Here is a 16,802-nt window from a genome sequence, read left to right as displayed (position 1 = left end):
GTGTTTTTTTTTGGATATATACCCAGGAATGGAATTTCTGGGTCTGTTGTAGTTCTATTTTTAGTTTTTTGATGTACCTTCACACCGTTTTCCACAGTGACTATACCAATTTACATTCCCACCAACAATATACAGAAGTACCCTTTTTTCCACATCCTCCCCCAATGTTTGTGGTTTGTGGTCTTTTTGATGATAGCCATTCTGGGAGGTGTGAGGCAATATCTCATAGTGTTGGGTTTTTTTTTTAATATTTATTTATTTGGCTGCACTGGGCCTTAGTTGTGGTACATGGGATCTTCAGTCTTCATTGCTGCATGCAGAATCTTTAGTTAAGGCGTGCAAAATCTTTTTTGTTGCCGTGTGTGTACTCTTAGTTGTGGCATGTGAACTCTTAATTGAGGCATGTGAACACTTAGTTTCAGCATGTGGGATCTAGTTCCCTGACTAGGGACTGAACCCAGGCCCCCTGCATTGGGCGCATGGAGTCTTAGCTGCTGGACCACCAGGGAAGTCCCTCTCATTGTGGTTTTGATTGGCATTTCTATGATGATTAGCAATATTGGGCATCTTTTCATTGACTTGGCCATTTGCATGTCTTCTTCAGAAAAATGCCTATCCAGTTATTCTTCCCATTTTTAAATAGGGTTTGGTTTTTTAATATTTTTATAAGCTATTTATATAATTTAGAAATTAACCCTTTATCAGTCATATCATTTGCAAATATTTCTCTCAGTAGGTTGTCTTTTTGTTTTGTCAGTGGTTTCCTTTGCTGTGCAAAATCTTTTAAGTTTAATTAGGTACCCTTTTTTGTTTTTGTTTAGTTTGCTATAAGAGTCAGGTCCAAAAAATATTGCTACAATATGTGTCAAAGAGTGTTCTGTCTGTGTTTTCTTCTAGGAGTTTTATGGTCTTAATTTAGGTCTTTAATCCATTTTGAGTTTATTTTTTATATGGTGTAAGAAAATGTTCTAATTTCATTGTTTACATGAAGCTGTCCGATATTCCTAGCACCACTTATTGAAGAGAATTGTCTTTTCTCCCTTGTATATTTTTGCCTCCTTTGTCACAGATTAATTGACCATATGTGCATGGGTTTGTTTCTGGACTTTATAATCTGTTCCATCTATCTATGTGTCTGGTTTTGTGCCAGTACTATATTGTTTTGATTACTGTAGCTTTGTAGTATAGTCTGAAGATACCTTCAGCTACTAGTTTGTGAGTGTGATACCTCCAGCTCTGTTCTTGTTTCTCAAGGTTTTTTCGGCTATTTGGGGTCTTTTGGGTTTCCACACAAAATTTAAAATTATTCTAGTTCTGTGAAAAATGCTATCTCTAGGTAATCTCTTATGATCCTTTGTATTTGTGTGGTGTTGGTTGTAACTTCTCCTTCTTCATTTCTGATTTAATTGATTTGGGCCTAATAATACACTTTAAGGGCTTCCCTGGTGGCTCAGAGGTTAACGCGTCTGCCTCCAATGCAGGAGACCCGGGTTCGATCCCTGGGTCGGGAAGATCCCCTGGAGAAGGAAATGGTAACCCACTCCAGTATTCTTGCCTGGAGAATCCCATGGATGGAGAAGCCTGGTAGGCTACAGTCCATGGGATTGCAAAGAGTCGGACACGACTGAGCGACTGAACAGAACAGAACAGAATACACTTTAAATTCACTCATATTAGTGATCTTCATTTCTTTTCAACAGAGCAAAATCCCACATCCCTCTGCCTGAAAATTGAAACCTTTCAATCAGAGACACCATATGATCTCTAGGACTTACCTCCCCTCCCCTCCTTTGTCTCAAAACAGCCCCCCTCAATAATAGTATACATTCACTTCACTACTTCCCCAACAAGTGTCTTATATCTTTCCTTCAAAATAAGCCAAACCAACTAACAACAGTAACCAACTTCCCTCAAAGATTCAATGCTACTTTGATCATGACAGAAAACATGTCATCCCTAATCACTACTTCTCTCAGAGAATTCTAACTTCCTGTTCTCATCTGATTTCCCTACCCTCGTATCCTTGCTCAGGATAAGCCAAGGATGGAGAAAAGTAGAACCTTAATTACAGGTAACTAACTGAGTGTGGACTTCCTTCAACACTTTCTCCCCCAGCAGAGCCTTTGGCCTTGTGGCTGGAAAGACTCAGTCTGTGTTCCTTCTAGATAAGTGCCATGAACAGAGGCAGCTCCTCCAAAAGCCCCAGGGAAGATAGGCAGAAATTAGAGAAGAAATCCAAGGTGAGTTGATCTGGAGAGAACAGAGGAGTGGCCCAGGGGACAATGTATGGTGACTAGATTTCTGGGCATTGGGGGTTGGAGAGGGTCAGAGGCACTGGGAACAAGGAGCAGCATGTCAGGGGGAGATCCAGAGCTTCTGACCCTCGTTCTGTGCTTGTCTGGTATCCTTGACTACAAGATCTGTGATCTTGCGCTGGATTGGATGGCTCTCAGTCTATTCTGGAAGGTGAGAAAAGAGCTTACCACCAGCATTAAGCACCTACTACATGCCAGACAAGAACCTAAGCAATGTTACCCATTTTCTATATTAGCCATGACTAGAGAGGGATTATTATCTCCACTTTATAGATCTAACATGGAGGCCCTGCAGCAAAGAAAGAGTTCCTGGCTGAAAGTCAGACATGTTTAGCTGTGTCATTGCTGGGATTTATTTTTCTTTCTTTTTTAGACTTTCAAGACTATTTCCAAATACTTCTCTAAGAAAGAGTGGGCACGTCTGGGATACTCGGAGAAAATCACCTATGTGTATATGAAGAGAAACTATGAAACCATGACTAGTCTAGGTAATAGGAAGTTCTGGGTCTAGACAAGGCTGGGAATAAATGACGATTCCTCTTTACAAGCCATGGTTTATTCTTCTTAGGCTATGCCAAGTGTCCCACATTTGTCCTTTTCTGTGGAACGAAATCCCAGGGCAGTTTTCAAGCCTTCTGCTCTTTTAAATCTTGTGCAGGGCTGTGGGCTGAGAGTGGCCACAGAGATGCTCAGACCTGGATTCCATGCATTTCTCTCTCACTGGCCGTGGTTCAGATTCCCCCTGCCCAGCTGATGAGCTTTACTGTTGGTGCTGTGTCCCAGAATTTCCCCCTCCTCTCAGGTTGTCTGTTAAGAAACAAATATTTTGCATCATTCTAGGTCTCAAGAGTACCCCACCAGCTTTCATGTGTCCTAAAAATGGAGCCAAAAAATCCAAGCATTGTGATTCTAAAATTAAGAACCCCGTGACAAAGGGTAAGTGACAGGAAATGAATCTCCTGAAGCCCATTTATGCTGGGTTCCAGATGGGGAAAGATTCTCAGGACTTTGTTCCCTCAAAAGCATCATGGTTGAGTGAAAAAAAATTGAATGCAGAAGGTTAAGCACAGTTAAAGGCCATTCATATATAATCCTAAAACACGCAAAACAAGAATATATATATTTTTATGGATAGAAAGTATTTGGTAAATATATAAAAACATGAATGAGAATAAAACCCATCAAACTCTGGAGTGAAGAAATGGAAAAGGAAGGAGGGTAGGGATCAGTGAGGGCCACACAGATGGCTTCAGCTGTGACTTGTTCATAGTGTTTTGTTATATTTTGAATAAAGAGCTCAGCGTGATCTGAAGTAGTTGTGAGATAATATTGAAATCCAGCTAGACCCAATGGTAGATGCACGTTTCAAATATTATTGTCCATAATTTTATGCATGTTTGAAACATTTCTTTTTTAAAGGAGTTAGTTCTTGCTCAGCACCATTAATGAATCACAAGATGATTAAGAAAAATTTAAAGTGTAAATCCACCCAAAACTTCCAAAATAATAGTGTATAGGTATTGGATAACTATCTTAAGAAAGTGATTAACGTGTTACATAATGACATATGGCTGTTTGCTTGTGTTTTATCAAAACCAAATAGTTGTCTGACTCCTAATCGAACCTGGTTCTATGTGTTGAGTTTGGAAGAGAGTTTAAGAGAGTAATCTTCCACACATTGACCTTTCCTACTGGTCAATGAGCAGAGGCAATGTAAGGTTTAAACAGTGACAGATTCTAGAAATCTTTGTGCATCTGAGCAGTGTACGTCCTCACTTAAAAAGGGGATGGGATGTGTTCATTTGCTCTTTTGCTCTGACAGCACAGTTGTGAGAAGACAGGGTGAGAATGTTCAAAATGTCTCCAGTAGCCCTTTGTTTGACTCTCTAGTTTAACAGGCCAGATTCCACAGGCTCCCAAAATTACTGTAAGAGGGCTAATAAGCCAGTGTTTGAGTATCTGCAAAGTTTTTGATATTAAAGAGGTATCTTTATACTGCAAACATTTCATAACCACTGGACTAAATCATCCATGGTTCATTTCACACTTAACAGTTTCATTAAGGTTCAGTTGACGTACTATGAAATTCACCATTTTAAGTATAGAGTGATTTTTGGCTAAAGATCAATCAATTTACTTCTTTGGGGAAAAAAGTAAGAAATACATGATAGGATAGGATAAGGCTGTGATGGGGTCTAGTTTGCATTTTATAAACCATCAGAAGAAAAATTCTGAATTGATGCTGCAAATAAATACCGGAACCACTGTTATTCAGAGGCTGGTCTCAGAGTAACTCTTTGATAATGAGTGGGCTCGTCACCCTCTGCTGCAGAAATCCCTGATACTACAGGAGTCTCTGCAGTTTAAGAATATTTACCAACAACAAAAACAAATTGCTGACTTGTCACCTCCTTTTACATGAACCTCCTCAAGGAGCTTCCAACATGCAAGGGAGAAAACGCCAGAAGGTGAGTGCCTCCTAAATCCAAAGGATCAGAGACTGTTTATCTCTCTCTAGATGTGAATATTGGGATAAAAGTGGGAAAATAACCTGGCCCTCACTGCCTCCCTTTCCTGATCTCTTTATCACAATTCTTAATGTGGTACCAAGAGCTAAATAATAACTAACAACAATTGTGATAGTTGTTACTTCTTTTGATTTCATAGTGATGACAGATACTATTTTAGGCAATTCACATGGATTAGTGTATTTAGCCCTTAAAACCGCTATGATGTTACTGCTATTATTATCCCCAAATAATAATGAGGTTATTATTAGTATTATTAAATACTGCTACTCATAATAATGCAGATACTGTGGTACAGAGATGTTAAATAATATGCTTGAGACCACAGTGGCTGTTCCCTTCTCCAGAGGAGATCTTACTGACCCAAGGATCAAACCTGGGTCTTCTCCATTGCAGGCAGATTCTTTACCATCTGAGCCACCAGGGAAGCCCAACAGTGACAGTGGTAGTAGTCTAATCTAAAGCCCTAAACCATTTTCAAATTCATAAGCTTTTTCACATGTTTCTGAAGCTCAGGCGTTTCCCCTAAACTTGTCAGATGCTGCTGACACTTCTGTTTAGACACCCACTCTCACAATAGGGCCCCTTTGGTGTTGCTTGGGAATCACTTGAACTGTCAGCCTCTCTCTTCTGTGAGCTCCTTAGGGACCTTGTCTGCCCCTGAGGCATCTCTGAAGCCCCAGTTCCAGCCCTGGAAGACACTTAGAGGTTTATTGAATAAGTTCTTCTGCAATTGCAGATTAAACTATAGTTTAGAGGGTAAAGGGATCTGGTGGTTGGGTTACCAGTACCAGTGTGGACACGGTTGAAGAGAGAATTCAAAGAGGGATCATAAAAGTGTTTGTTTTTATTATTATCACATTTAAACAGCATTTATAACCTTAGAAAGTTCTTTCACTTAGCTTGTTTTACAGTTATTGTTCACTGATGCATAAATAAGGGAGCTGATTATATAGTTATCATTCACAGCTTTATAAACAAGAGCTGAATGAAGGTTAGCTTTAAGATCGTTGGTCAGTGACACACCCTGACACAAGTAAAATTGGTACAGGAACCACCTCACCTAATTCCACGTGAAATGTTCTTGTCGAGGTAGGACAGGATGTCACATCTGGCACCACTTTCTTGGCTGTCTGCGTGAATTTATGTGACCCATTCTCTCTTCTCCTTTCCCTATATTTATCTCTCCCACACCATTTGCCAGCAGTGTTTTGTCCCCTCTGTACATTGTTCCATTTGCTCTCCCCACAGCTGTCAACTAGCTTATATTCAATCCCTTAGATTTTATAGAAGCCCTCCTCAGTTTCACAGACCTCATGGATTGTTAGAATGCTCTACTTTCCCAGTTCTTCCATATACCACACTCCTGCTCACATGGAGATTTCTCTTGGTGAGAGTGTCAGTCTGGAAAAAGCATGAAAGCAAGCGTTCTAATCCTGGAAACACCCTTCATTTAGACCATTCCATTTCCTTATAACTTTCTGGATTCTTCGTAATTTAAGTACAGGGAGGATTGGGGGCGGGAGGAGAAGGGGACGACAGAGAATGAGATGGCTGGATGGCATCACCAACTCTATAGACATGAGTTTGAGTGAACTCCAGGAGTTGGTGATGGACAGGGAGGCCTGGCGTGCTGTGATTCATGGGGTCGCAAAGAGTCGGACACGACTGAGCGACTGAACTGAACTGAACTGAATATAATGATCCCCCAGACTTGTTGAGAACGTTAATTAAGGTACTGCACAAGAAAACACTTTGTAAGCTCTAAAGCACTTGACAAATGGATACTGATTGTATGTGACTTTCACGTCAAAAAGGTGGTGTCCAAGGAGCCTGTAAAGGGGAAAAAACATTCGAAGTTAGTACCAGGAACATCAGGCCTGGAGGAGGCTCAGAAACAGCCATGCCCCCAGGCAAAAGCAAGTAAGAAAACATCAGGTAAGAGAAACAACTTATCTTACTTGTTTGGGAACAACTAATCTGTCTTCTATGGCCATGTTCAAGTGAATGGGTTAGTCATGGGAGATGGATCCTGGACAGGCCTAGGGCCAGGCTGGGCTGAGAGCTTGCCTAGCTCCAGCTGAAACATTTGAGCTGACTTCCAGGGTCCTCACTGCTGGGGCCTGGGTTTGATCCCTGATCAAGGAACTAAGATCCCACAAACCACTTGGCATGGCCAAGTGTCAGAATCACAGATCTGTGTTGTCATCGATGTGAAAGCCATGTAACTGGGGACAAGGCTTTCAAATTCTCTGAGCTCCAGATTCCTAGTCCACAAAATGGAAATAAAGAATCCAAGTTCACAGACTGTTCAAAGGTGTTCAATTCAAGGGACTTCCCTGGCAGTCCAGTGGTTAAGACTGCGCATACTCTTCAGGGAGCATGGGTTCAATCCCTGGTGGGGGGAACTCAGGTCATTCCATCTGTGATAACTTGGCAACACACCTTACTCAGAGATTTATCCCCATCCTCAGCTCAATGCCTGACACACAATATGCCCTTAACATATCTGCTGAGTGAAAGAAGGTTGGAATAAATGCGGTAAGTAATCTAAACTTACTTACTGGGAATCTAAACCTGACGATGAAAGGAGCCAGAACCTAAAACACTTAATTGCCGTTTGGTGTGTATTTGGTGTGTATTGGTGTGGGTTTAACCTCTCAGCCTCTTTGAGACAGAAAGTGTGCAAAACAGACTGTGTAGAAGTCCTGTGGCCACTTGGGAGGGAGAAGGCATCTCCTTATCTGACAAAACAGGACCTGGCGCTCCCTAACCCACCCAACCCCCATTTACCATCTCTTCTCCAGGATCCAAGAAAAAGAAGGTTAGTATTTGGGCCCACAGACTGCGAAAAAGAAAGCCGGTGGCCTATGAGGAGATCAGTGATCCCGAGGAAGAGGACTAACTCTGTAAGTGACCTTTCTCTCCATCCCCACATCCCTGCAAAAGGCACTGTTCTCTTATGGTAGTTCTATCCCATCTTGTCACTTGTTCCTTTCTCCCAGTCCCTTGGGGGTGCAGCTCTGAGGCTAAATGAGAAGGATTCCCATGCTTTTTCTACTTCCTGCTCTGTATATCAGAGATCTTTCCTCCCCAGGATGCTGTGGGCTCCCAAACCCCAGGTCAGCGTCTAGCATATAGGCCACACCTTCCGCTAGCCAAAAAACTCACAGGACAGTTGACAGAGTTGCTGCAGCCTGAACAGAAGGTTGGTCTTAAGGAGCAGTGAGAAGTGCACATAGACCACAAGGCAGGATGGGATCGGAGTGCACAGGGGTCATGCTCAAAATGAGGAGCTGAATAGTAATTTATCAGTCAGTGGGAGCTCATTGTCACTTATTTTCCTTCTCTTTCCTTGCCTCAGCCTCGAAGATGTGACAAGTGCCCATGATAAGAAGCAGAACTTGGTGGCTATTCGTGAACATGGGCACAGCTATGCATTCCTAGCACGTGAAAGAAAGAGTTCACAACAGTTAAACATGATTGTTCTTGCTTTGTGCCAAGCATTATTAAAGTTGTGTTAATGAGCATGACATATGCCTGACTTGTGTTTCTGTCTATGTATCCATGCCTCTAGGGCTTCCCAGGTGGTGCTAATGGTAAAGAACATGCCTGCCAATGCAAGTGGTATGAGACACAGGTTTGATCCCTGGGTCAGGACAATCCCCTGGAGGAGGGAATTGGCAACCCACTCCAGTATTCTTGCCTAGAGAATCTTACGGACAGAGGAATCTGGCAGGCAACAGTTCATAGGATCACACAAAGTTGGACACGACTGAAGTGACTTAGCATGCACACACGTCCTTGCCTCTGACTTAAAAATAAATATTGTCAGATATTCTTTGTACAGAACAGCATTAACTTCCCCCTCTCCAGATGTAACTACTGAGGGCAGTTCTGTGTGTTTTATTGCAAACGTTTTTCTCTGTATTTACACACATACACAGGGTACCAATATGAGCATCTCTCACCTGCTTTTCCCCATTAGCATCATGTCCTGAACAAATCTGTCTCACTCTGTTTCCTGTTCAACAGGTGCTCCAAACCTCCATTATTCATTCACTCAGCATTGGTCACTGACAATAAACATTTACAAGTTTTTCCCAGTTGTTTGCTCTTCCCACTCTTGTGCACACAGCCCTGTGCACCTGTATCTGTGTTTCTTTAGCATATGTTCCTAGAAATGGAATTGTTGTGTCAAAGTGTTCATTCACCCAACACCTAATGGGTCTGTACTGTGTACTGAGTGCCATCTAGGTCCTGGAGAGACATCAGGGAACAAGATAAACAACAGTCCCTCCCCACGTGGAGGTGCCAGTCTAGTGGGAGTTGTTGCTGGTTTTTATTTTGATGGATGCTGTACCTGCCGTGTACTGGAGCGGGATTCTGCAAGTGGTTGGACACCTTGGCTGTTGCTTTCTCCAAGATCTTCAGGGTCATGGGGCTGGGACAGTCCATTTGAAAGTGTGTGGGAGACAAAGATGGAACTGTCAATTGGGGAACATGGAGGAATAGGGAAGAAGAGGTCCAGTGTAGGGCCCATGGTGAACAGGAATGGAAAGAGTTCACTTAGTCATGATTCAAGGGAGCAAAAGATGGAAAAGTCCACTGGACAGAGGCAGGAAATTGCCCATCTCAGGTCCAAGGGCTTGGGAGCTGGGATGGGGGTCAAGTGTTAAGAATGGGACAGTCCTCTCCCAGATGGACCATTGTAGGCCACAGAGCTGGAACAGTCAGTTCTGGGGAAGGGAAGAGAAGAATCTTTTAGAAAAAATCATTGTGTGTGTTGGGGGACATTAAAGCTACCAACAGAAATCCAAGGTGACTTGCATGGGACATCAAACACCAGCCCCAGATGGCGGCAGTGTTGCACCATTTTGACTATCCACTGCCCATCACCTTGGCCTCCTGGCTCTCATCCAGCCTTGGAAGGTCTCTACTCTCTTGTTGAAGCTGCCATCTCCCCTACCCGTGCCTTCATCCCACCTCTGGACTCGTCCCCCTCACCCCAACAGATTTGGATCAAAGATGGGAGAAACCATAAATCAGCAGAGGATGGGCTCCTGGATTCTGACTGCTCCCTGTAACTCCAGGTTGGAGTCATGGTTGCTGGGCCAGAATTGGGCCTACCCTCTCCTACAAACACTCTATGACAGCTGCAGGGTCACAAGATTGCTGTCCACACAGCAGCCCTGGGGCTATGCCCGAGTTTGGTCTCCTAAAGACCTTGGGGGTGGGGGACCCTGCTTAAAATGAGCTTGTCCTAGGAGACTGAGGAGCTCTAGACCTGAGAGGTGGCGTAGACCATGACACACAGGTGTGAAAGGAAGCATGGCTGGGGGTATGGACAGATGTGGACACCCACATAAACCCTCTCTGACCAGCATGTTGTGAGACACACTCTTCCTCACAGGGATGACCCTCCCAGCAGTGGCTGCATGGCGAGGGCCTCCCAGTTTACCTGAGTCCCCACCTACTTCTCCAAGAATAATAAGTCCAGGAGTTAGCATCCCAGGCCAGGAACAATGTCTGCAAGAAGGAAAGAAGTGTGGTCCCTTGGGGTCTCCCCCTCTGCCCACCTTCCATAATAACCATAGGAAGTACAATTAACATTCATCGTATGCTTGCAAAGTGCCTGGGATGATACTAAGCATCTTGTATGGATTTTCCCACTTATCTCCACAATCAACCTCTGTGCACAGACACTATCATCATTATGATACTGTAGATGTTACATATAGCTTGAGAGAGAGGTAATGAGAGACAGAGACACCAACAGACCTCCAGCTTCAAGCCAGAGTTCCTCCAGCTGGCACATGTAGGGAGAGCTGAGCTTGGAACTCACTGTGACTTAAGAGACACTAAGGAAGATAGGTACATATTTGGGGGGTGAAGAGACTTGAATGAGCTCTGAGTTCTGCCTCAAATCTAGAGTAGAGGATGTGGAGTCATTTTTCCAAGACAAGGAACCCTAGAGACAGAGCATGCCCAGAGGGAGAGGCAGATCTGGTGCTAGTGGGGGCAGGGAAGGACAGAGATACACAGGATGGGTGGAAGAGGGTCTGGCAGAGAGGCAAGGGAGACCCAGGGCCAAGTGTGGGTTATCACAGCCTTGAGGGGTCAGGTGGTTAGGGGTAGAGGTCCCCTAGAACTGTCAGCACACCCTTCTTGATGCTGCAGGGAGACATGGGTGCTGCCCAGGTCAGTGAGGTCACTCTACCTGTGCCTCGGGTAAACTTGCTAGCTTTTATTTTGACAAATGCTGTACCCCAGCCCCCAGTCCTGGAGCAGGATCCTGCAGGTGGTTGGATACCTTGGCCTTTGCTGTAAGAAGAAATAAATTCTATTTTACCCCAGTTTCATTCTTCATTACTCAAATTTAATAATCTGCTAATGAACATCATGTACCTTATTGTCCATGCAAATACAGAAGAGGACATACAAAAGAGATAAAGAAAGGTTTGATTTTCCTTTCTCCTGAAGAAGATTGGATGAACCAGCTGAATTTCCCAGCAGAGGAGACAGGTGCAGGGAAGGGTGGCTTGAAAGCACTCTGGAGTCATGATGAGCATTTTCCCTTAGGTTCCCTGGGTAGATACAGCTCCTTCCCTCCCTCCTTTTCCTCCTTCTCTTCCTCCTCCCTCTTCCTCTTCCATTTGACAGATCCAATTTTTGAGATGCAGGGAGACAATGGCTTTGCCTGATGCCAGTAGTCAGCCTGTATGTGGCCCCAAGTGCACCCTGAATCAAGCCTGGGGTCCAATGTGGATGCATGTGCTCTTCTGATGAGTGTCCAAAATGACTTCCTTATTTTTTTTTTTTTTACTTCTGGTCTTTCTTGTTTCTCTTTCAATAATTTTTAAGATTCGTTATAAAGCAAAATTCTGGGAGTTCCTTGGCAGTCCAGTGGTTAGGACTCTGTGCTTTCACTGCCAAGGTCCTGCGTCCAATCCCTGGTCAGAGAACTAAGATCCCACAAGTCACAGAGTGGTCAAAATCAGTGAATCCTATTCCTAGTAAAGAATTGGGAAAACGCAAGGATGTGTGAAAGAAAACAGTACATCCATCACAAGAAAACAGTTTTGAGCTTTATTCACCAAGACCCACAGTAAAGAACACATTTTACAAGTGACTCTAAAGCAAATGCCTCACAGAATGCTGACCCTTATATATGTGATATTCACCAATATTTTCTGTTCTGTTTGTGATGTGCTATGTTATTTCATTCTAATTCATTTAAAATGCACAATTCTTTTCAGAATCCTCAAAATAATCACAACCTGCAGTTTGGAAAGTCCTCCAGGGTCCCAGTGTGTGTCCAACAGGTGACTTGCTGCTTTGAGTCCTGCAGGGAAGGTTCAAGGAAACCTCATGATACCCCTCTGAGCCAGGGTCCCCTGGAAGGTATAACCTAGAGGCTTCCTGTTCCCAGGCTTGGCCCAGGCTTGACCTGGGTAGGGGTGGGCCATCCCAGATGTCTGGGGAAAACACTCATGTCTCTTTTTCACTCTCACGCTACTACCACACTCACAACACTTCTGGGATGTGTGGGTTTTTTCCTCACACCAAAGAAATTCTCGATGTCATCAGCTGGGTGTCCTACAATTCCATTCAATCTTGACACTAACGGGAGTTTGTGCAGACAAGAGCTCAGTCACACAAGACTGTCCCTTCCACCTCAGATGCCAGTTCATAGTCCCAGGTTGTCACCTGTACTTCTGACCAACCAGCTATAAATCAGAGGTTCCCATGACCCCCTTCTCAAATTCAGTCATTTGCTATAATAGGTCCCAAAACTCAGGGAAGCACTTACCTACATTTACTGGTTTATTATATAATAAAGGACATGATAAAGGATACAGATGAACAGCCAGATGTAGAGAAACCTGGGGTAAGTTCTGGAAGGATTCGGGGGACAACAGCTTGTGTCTCTGTGGCATTGGAGTGCCCACTCTCTAGGCATGGATGTGTTCACCCACATGGAAGCTCCCAGAATTCCACACTACTGGGATTTTATGGAGTCTTCCTCATGTAGGCATGATCAAATATTAACTCCATTTCCAGCCCTCTCCCTTCTCTGGAGGATGGGGGTTGGGGCTGAAAATTCCAAGCTTGTAATCCAGATGGGGGAGCCTGGTGGGCTTCCGTCTATGGGGTCACACAGAGTCGGATACGACTGAAGTGACTTAGCAGCAGCAACAATCATAGCTTGGTCTTTCTGGTGACAAGGACCCTACTCAGAGTTGCCTCATTAGAACAAAAGATTCTGTTAGTGCTCTTATCATGTAGGAAATTACACTGGTTTTGGAGTTCTGTTCCAGGAACCAAGGGCAGAGGCCAATATAAGCTTTTTCTATTTCACAACAGGTGGAGAGAGATGCCAGCTCAGGGTAGATTGGGTTATAAACAAATGACAGACAATCAGAGTTTATTTCTCACTGATGCTGCATGCCCACTGCAGGTAGCCTGGGGCTCTTCTGCACATTATCAACACCCTCATCCTAGATCTCAGGGACACAGAGTAGCCCTATGGGTGGCCCATCAGAGAGAAAAGAGTGGCTAAGCATGAACGGGCTCATAAAATGACCAGCTCTGACCCTCAAAGGGGTGAAAGTGTGCAGTCCTATGGAAGCAGAGGATATTTGTGAACATTCTAATGTCAACTACAAGGAGGGTATGACATCATAAAAGAGAGTATGGTGCAGGAGAACTGCCTAACCCAGTGGTTCTCAATGGGAGAGGGCAGGTGTGGGTCTTGTCCCCCTAGGGGACACTCAAAAATGTCTGGAAACATTTTTGGCTGTCATGACTTGATAGGGGGATAGGCTACTGGCATCTAGTGGATAGAGATCAAGGATGCTGCTAAACAACTTACCATTCAGAGAACAGTGCCCCCCCCCAAGAAAAATAATCCAACCCCCCTCAAATGTCAGTGGTGCCAAGATTGAAACCCCTAGCTAAAGGAATGTTGTTTAAATGGAGAGATTTCAGGCAGTAGACAGAGGCAATCTCTCAGCGAGGGTAGGCAAATAGTACAATTTTTCTCACTCAGTTTATCATCAGGCACCTATTAAGCCTTGACTGTGTACAAAACTCTATAAGAAAGGCTGACAAGGTGAGAGATGGATGGGTTCCTGTCATCCTCTTAAGGGAGAAAGTTGATGATGAATGAGTCCTCTTGTTCCCACTGCTCTGAGGGCCACCTCAGCTTAATGTCAAGGGTATGTGGTTCTGTTTCTCAGCTTTCTTTTCTGTCCCAGGATAAATCTGCTAATCCCTGTACCAGCACCATCCCATATTAGGGACCATAGCTCCACAATAGGATTGACTGTTCAGAAGGCAAGTCCTTCCTCTTTGTACTTCTTTAGGTCCTTTGAACTCCTGGGTACATCTTAGAATCTACTGGTCAAGTTCCATGATTGAAAAAAAGGGTCCCTGTTGGGATTCTGACTGGAATTTCAGTTAATTCATAGATCAATTTGGGGGTTAATGACATCTTTATGCAGTTGAGTCTTCCTATCTGAGAACCTGGGCTTTGTCTCCATTTTTAAGGCCTTTCTTAAGTCTTCTATAAAGTTTTATAATTTATTGTATCCACATTTTGTCCATTTTTGTTAGCTTTATTTTCTACTATAGTCTCTCTTAAAAGAGCCTACGTGGTTGGTAGGGGGCCTGAGACTCAGGGGAGTGGCCAGACCCTGCTGTCCAGTTCACATCTGAAGGAACTGATAAAGGGGACAGATTTACTCTTCCATTAGAAACAGAGGGCTTGGAGTGCACTGCTAGAGGCAGACACCATTTACATTGAAAATCAGCCAACCAACTACACTGTAGAAGAAATTATATGGGAACCATGGTAAACATATTTCTACTTTTGATGAAACACTAGACTTTAGAAATAAGGAAGGTACTGGATGGGGGACAAAGGGAGAAAGGAGACTGGGAGACAATGAGAAAACTATACTGTCTTCATAATATTGCTTTGGATTGAGTCCAGTTCACTTTATTCTCTTGGTTTAGTAAATTGATTTATTCTCCTTTAGGGAGACACATGTTCTTGTAGGAACAGTTTTTGAACCCTTGGCATAGGACATGTTGCTTTGAACAATGTTTTATGTGTTTTACAGTTTAATCTGCTTGTGGTATTCACAAAATGCATGGATTGAGGTATCACCCATTCAGACTCTCCATAAGTGGGTAGGACAACCTGAGGATCCTGTTCGCTTTGGGGTGATTGGCCATGGAGCACACAGACTGGAAGTGATCCTCTCTCTACAAATGTGTTTCTCTCTTTCATTATTACTGTGGAGGCTGAAGGTGCCTCAGGCTCTAATTTGCTTCCTTCTCAGAATTCCCCACACCTAATCTCAGGCCCTTCCAAGGTAGCAAGTAGGGAGTTCACCATAATTAGAAGTCAGGAGAGTGCTGTCCACCCATGTAAGGGTGTTGATGACCCAACTAGCACTGTAGTTCTGGGAGTAATTCTTGCTCTTTCTATGTATTTACCCTCCACCTGGGGTTTCTCTGGATATACTCTTACTTTCTTAGTTGCTTCCACCTGCTCCTTTGGGCTTCTGGTTCTCTTCACCCTTGTGAACCTTATCTGCACTGCTTTCTTTAGAAATCCTTCACAATTCCTGGTTCCTGGATGGCACCCTTTCTTCTTTTCCAGGAATTAATGAAACCTTTCCATCATTTCAGTGGTGCACTAGGGAGGTAGACAAGTTTGTTCAAACAGCCATCTTCAGACAGTCTTTAAGGGTGTTTTTTAAAGTTCCTAGAGAAAAAGTTGTTTTCATTTTATTATATTGTATTCAGAGAATGTCCCTTGGACTCTACATTTTGCCAGGGGTGATGGCAATGGTGGTAGAATGTATCAAGATTGTATCTGTGGCCTGTTATGAGCATTACGGGCTTCCCAAGTGGCACTAGTGGTAAAGAACCTGCCTGCCAATGCAGGAGACATAAGAGACTCGGGTTCGATCCCTGAGTCGGGAAGATCCCCTGGAGGAGGGCATCGCAACCCACTCCAGTATTCTTGCCTGGAGAATTCCATGGACAGAGGAGCCTGGTGGGCTACAGTCCATAGGGTCACAAAGAGTCGGACACGACTGAAGCGACATAGCATGCATGGATGCATGGGCATTATAAGAACGCTGGGCAGATTTTTCACTTTCTTTAATAAGCAATTCTTAGAGTTTCACCTTAGCAGCAAAAGTGATTGATACCAGTCAATCTGTGAGGTGTTGGAGTACAGTGTACAGTTCAGTTCAGTCACTCAGTCATGTCTGATTCTTTGTGATCCCATGGACTGCAGCATACCAGGCCTCCCTGTCCATTACCAACTCCCAGAACTTGCTCAAACTCATGTCCATCGAGTCAGTGATGCTATCCAACCATCTCATCCTCTGGCATCCTCTTCTCTTCCTGCCTTCAATCTTTCCCAGCATCAGGGTCTTTTCCAAGGAGTCAGTTCTTCGCATCAGGTGGCCAAAGTAGTGGAGTTTCAGCTTCAGCATCAGTCCTTCCAATGAACATTCAGGACTGATTTCCTTTAGGTTGGATCTCCTTGCAGTCCAAGGGACTCTCAAGAGTCTTCTCCAACACCACAGTTCAAAAACTGTGTACAAATGAACCTTTAAGTTAACTTAACCTGATTATTCTAAGGCAGATTTCTGCTGTTTCTCCCTTTTGATTCTAAGTTTGGAGTTTTTCAAAGGCTTCATTACAAAGAATGGCTCTTGCCTCTGGTAATCAGAGTTGTGATCTCATCTCCTTGGCTGTCTCTGTAAGTCTGATCCCACCTTTTTCTATCTCCCAGGAGTGCCTCAGTATTTCTAGTGCCAACCAGCACTGTTTCTTATTTTCCTGGACTTGAGAAAGGAGCAGAGACCCCACAAGAGACTAACCCAGACTTGCCCATGAATGTACAGGAGTCTCCAGCAGAGGTGTGGGTCTG

General features: G+C 43.8%; 1 protein-coding gene across 1 annotated transcript; it reads left to right on the top strand.

Moving 5' to 3' along the window:
• Positions 1-2,174: 2,174 nt before the first annotated feature.
• Positions 2,175-7,748, top strand: LOC129535214 (protein SSX1-like). The gene is made up of 6 exons (XM_055393865.2): positions 2,175-2,240; positions 2,689-2,803; positions 3,156-3,251; positions 4,734-4,783; positions 6,661-6,781; positions 7,651-7,748. Exons 1-6 carry the CDS (start codon positions 2,175-2,177, stop codon positions 7,746-7,748), a joined length of 546 nt encoding a protein of 181 aa, XP_055249840.2.
• Positions 7,749-16,802: the final 9,054 nt, after the last annotated feature.

This window comes from Moschus berezovskii, chromosome X (assembly GCF_049115385.1).
Source record: "Moschus berezovskii isolate FMDL1 chromosome X, NW_MosBer_1.0, whole genome shotgun sequence".
NCBI lineage: Eukaryota > Metazoa > Chordata > Mammalia > Artiodactyla > Moschidae > Moschus > Moschus berezovskii.
Note: the sequence above shows the minus strand (reverse complement) of the source record. Positions and strands in the feature narration are given on the sequence as shown.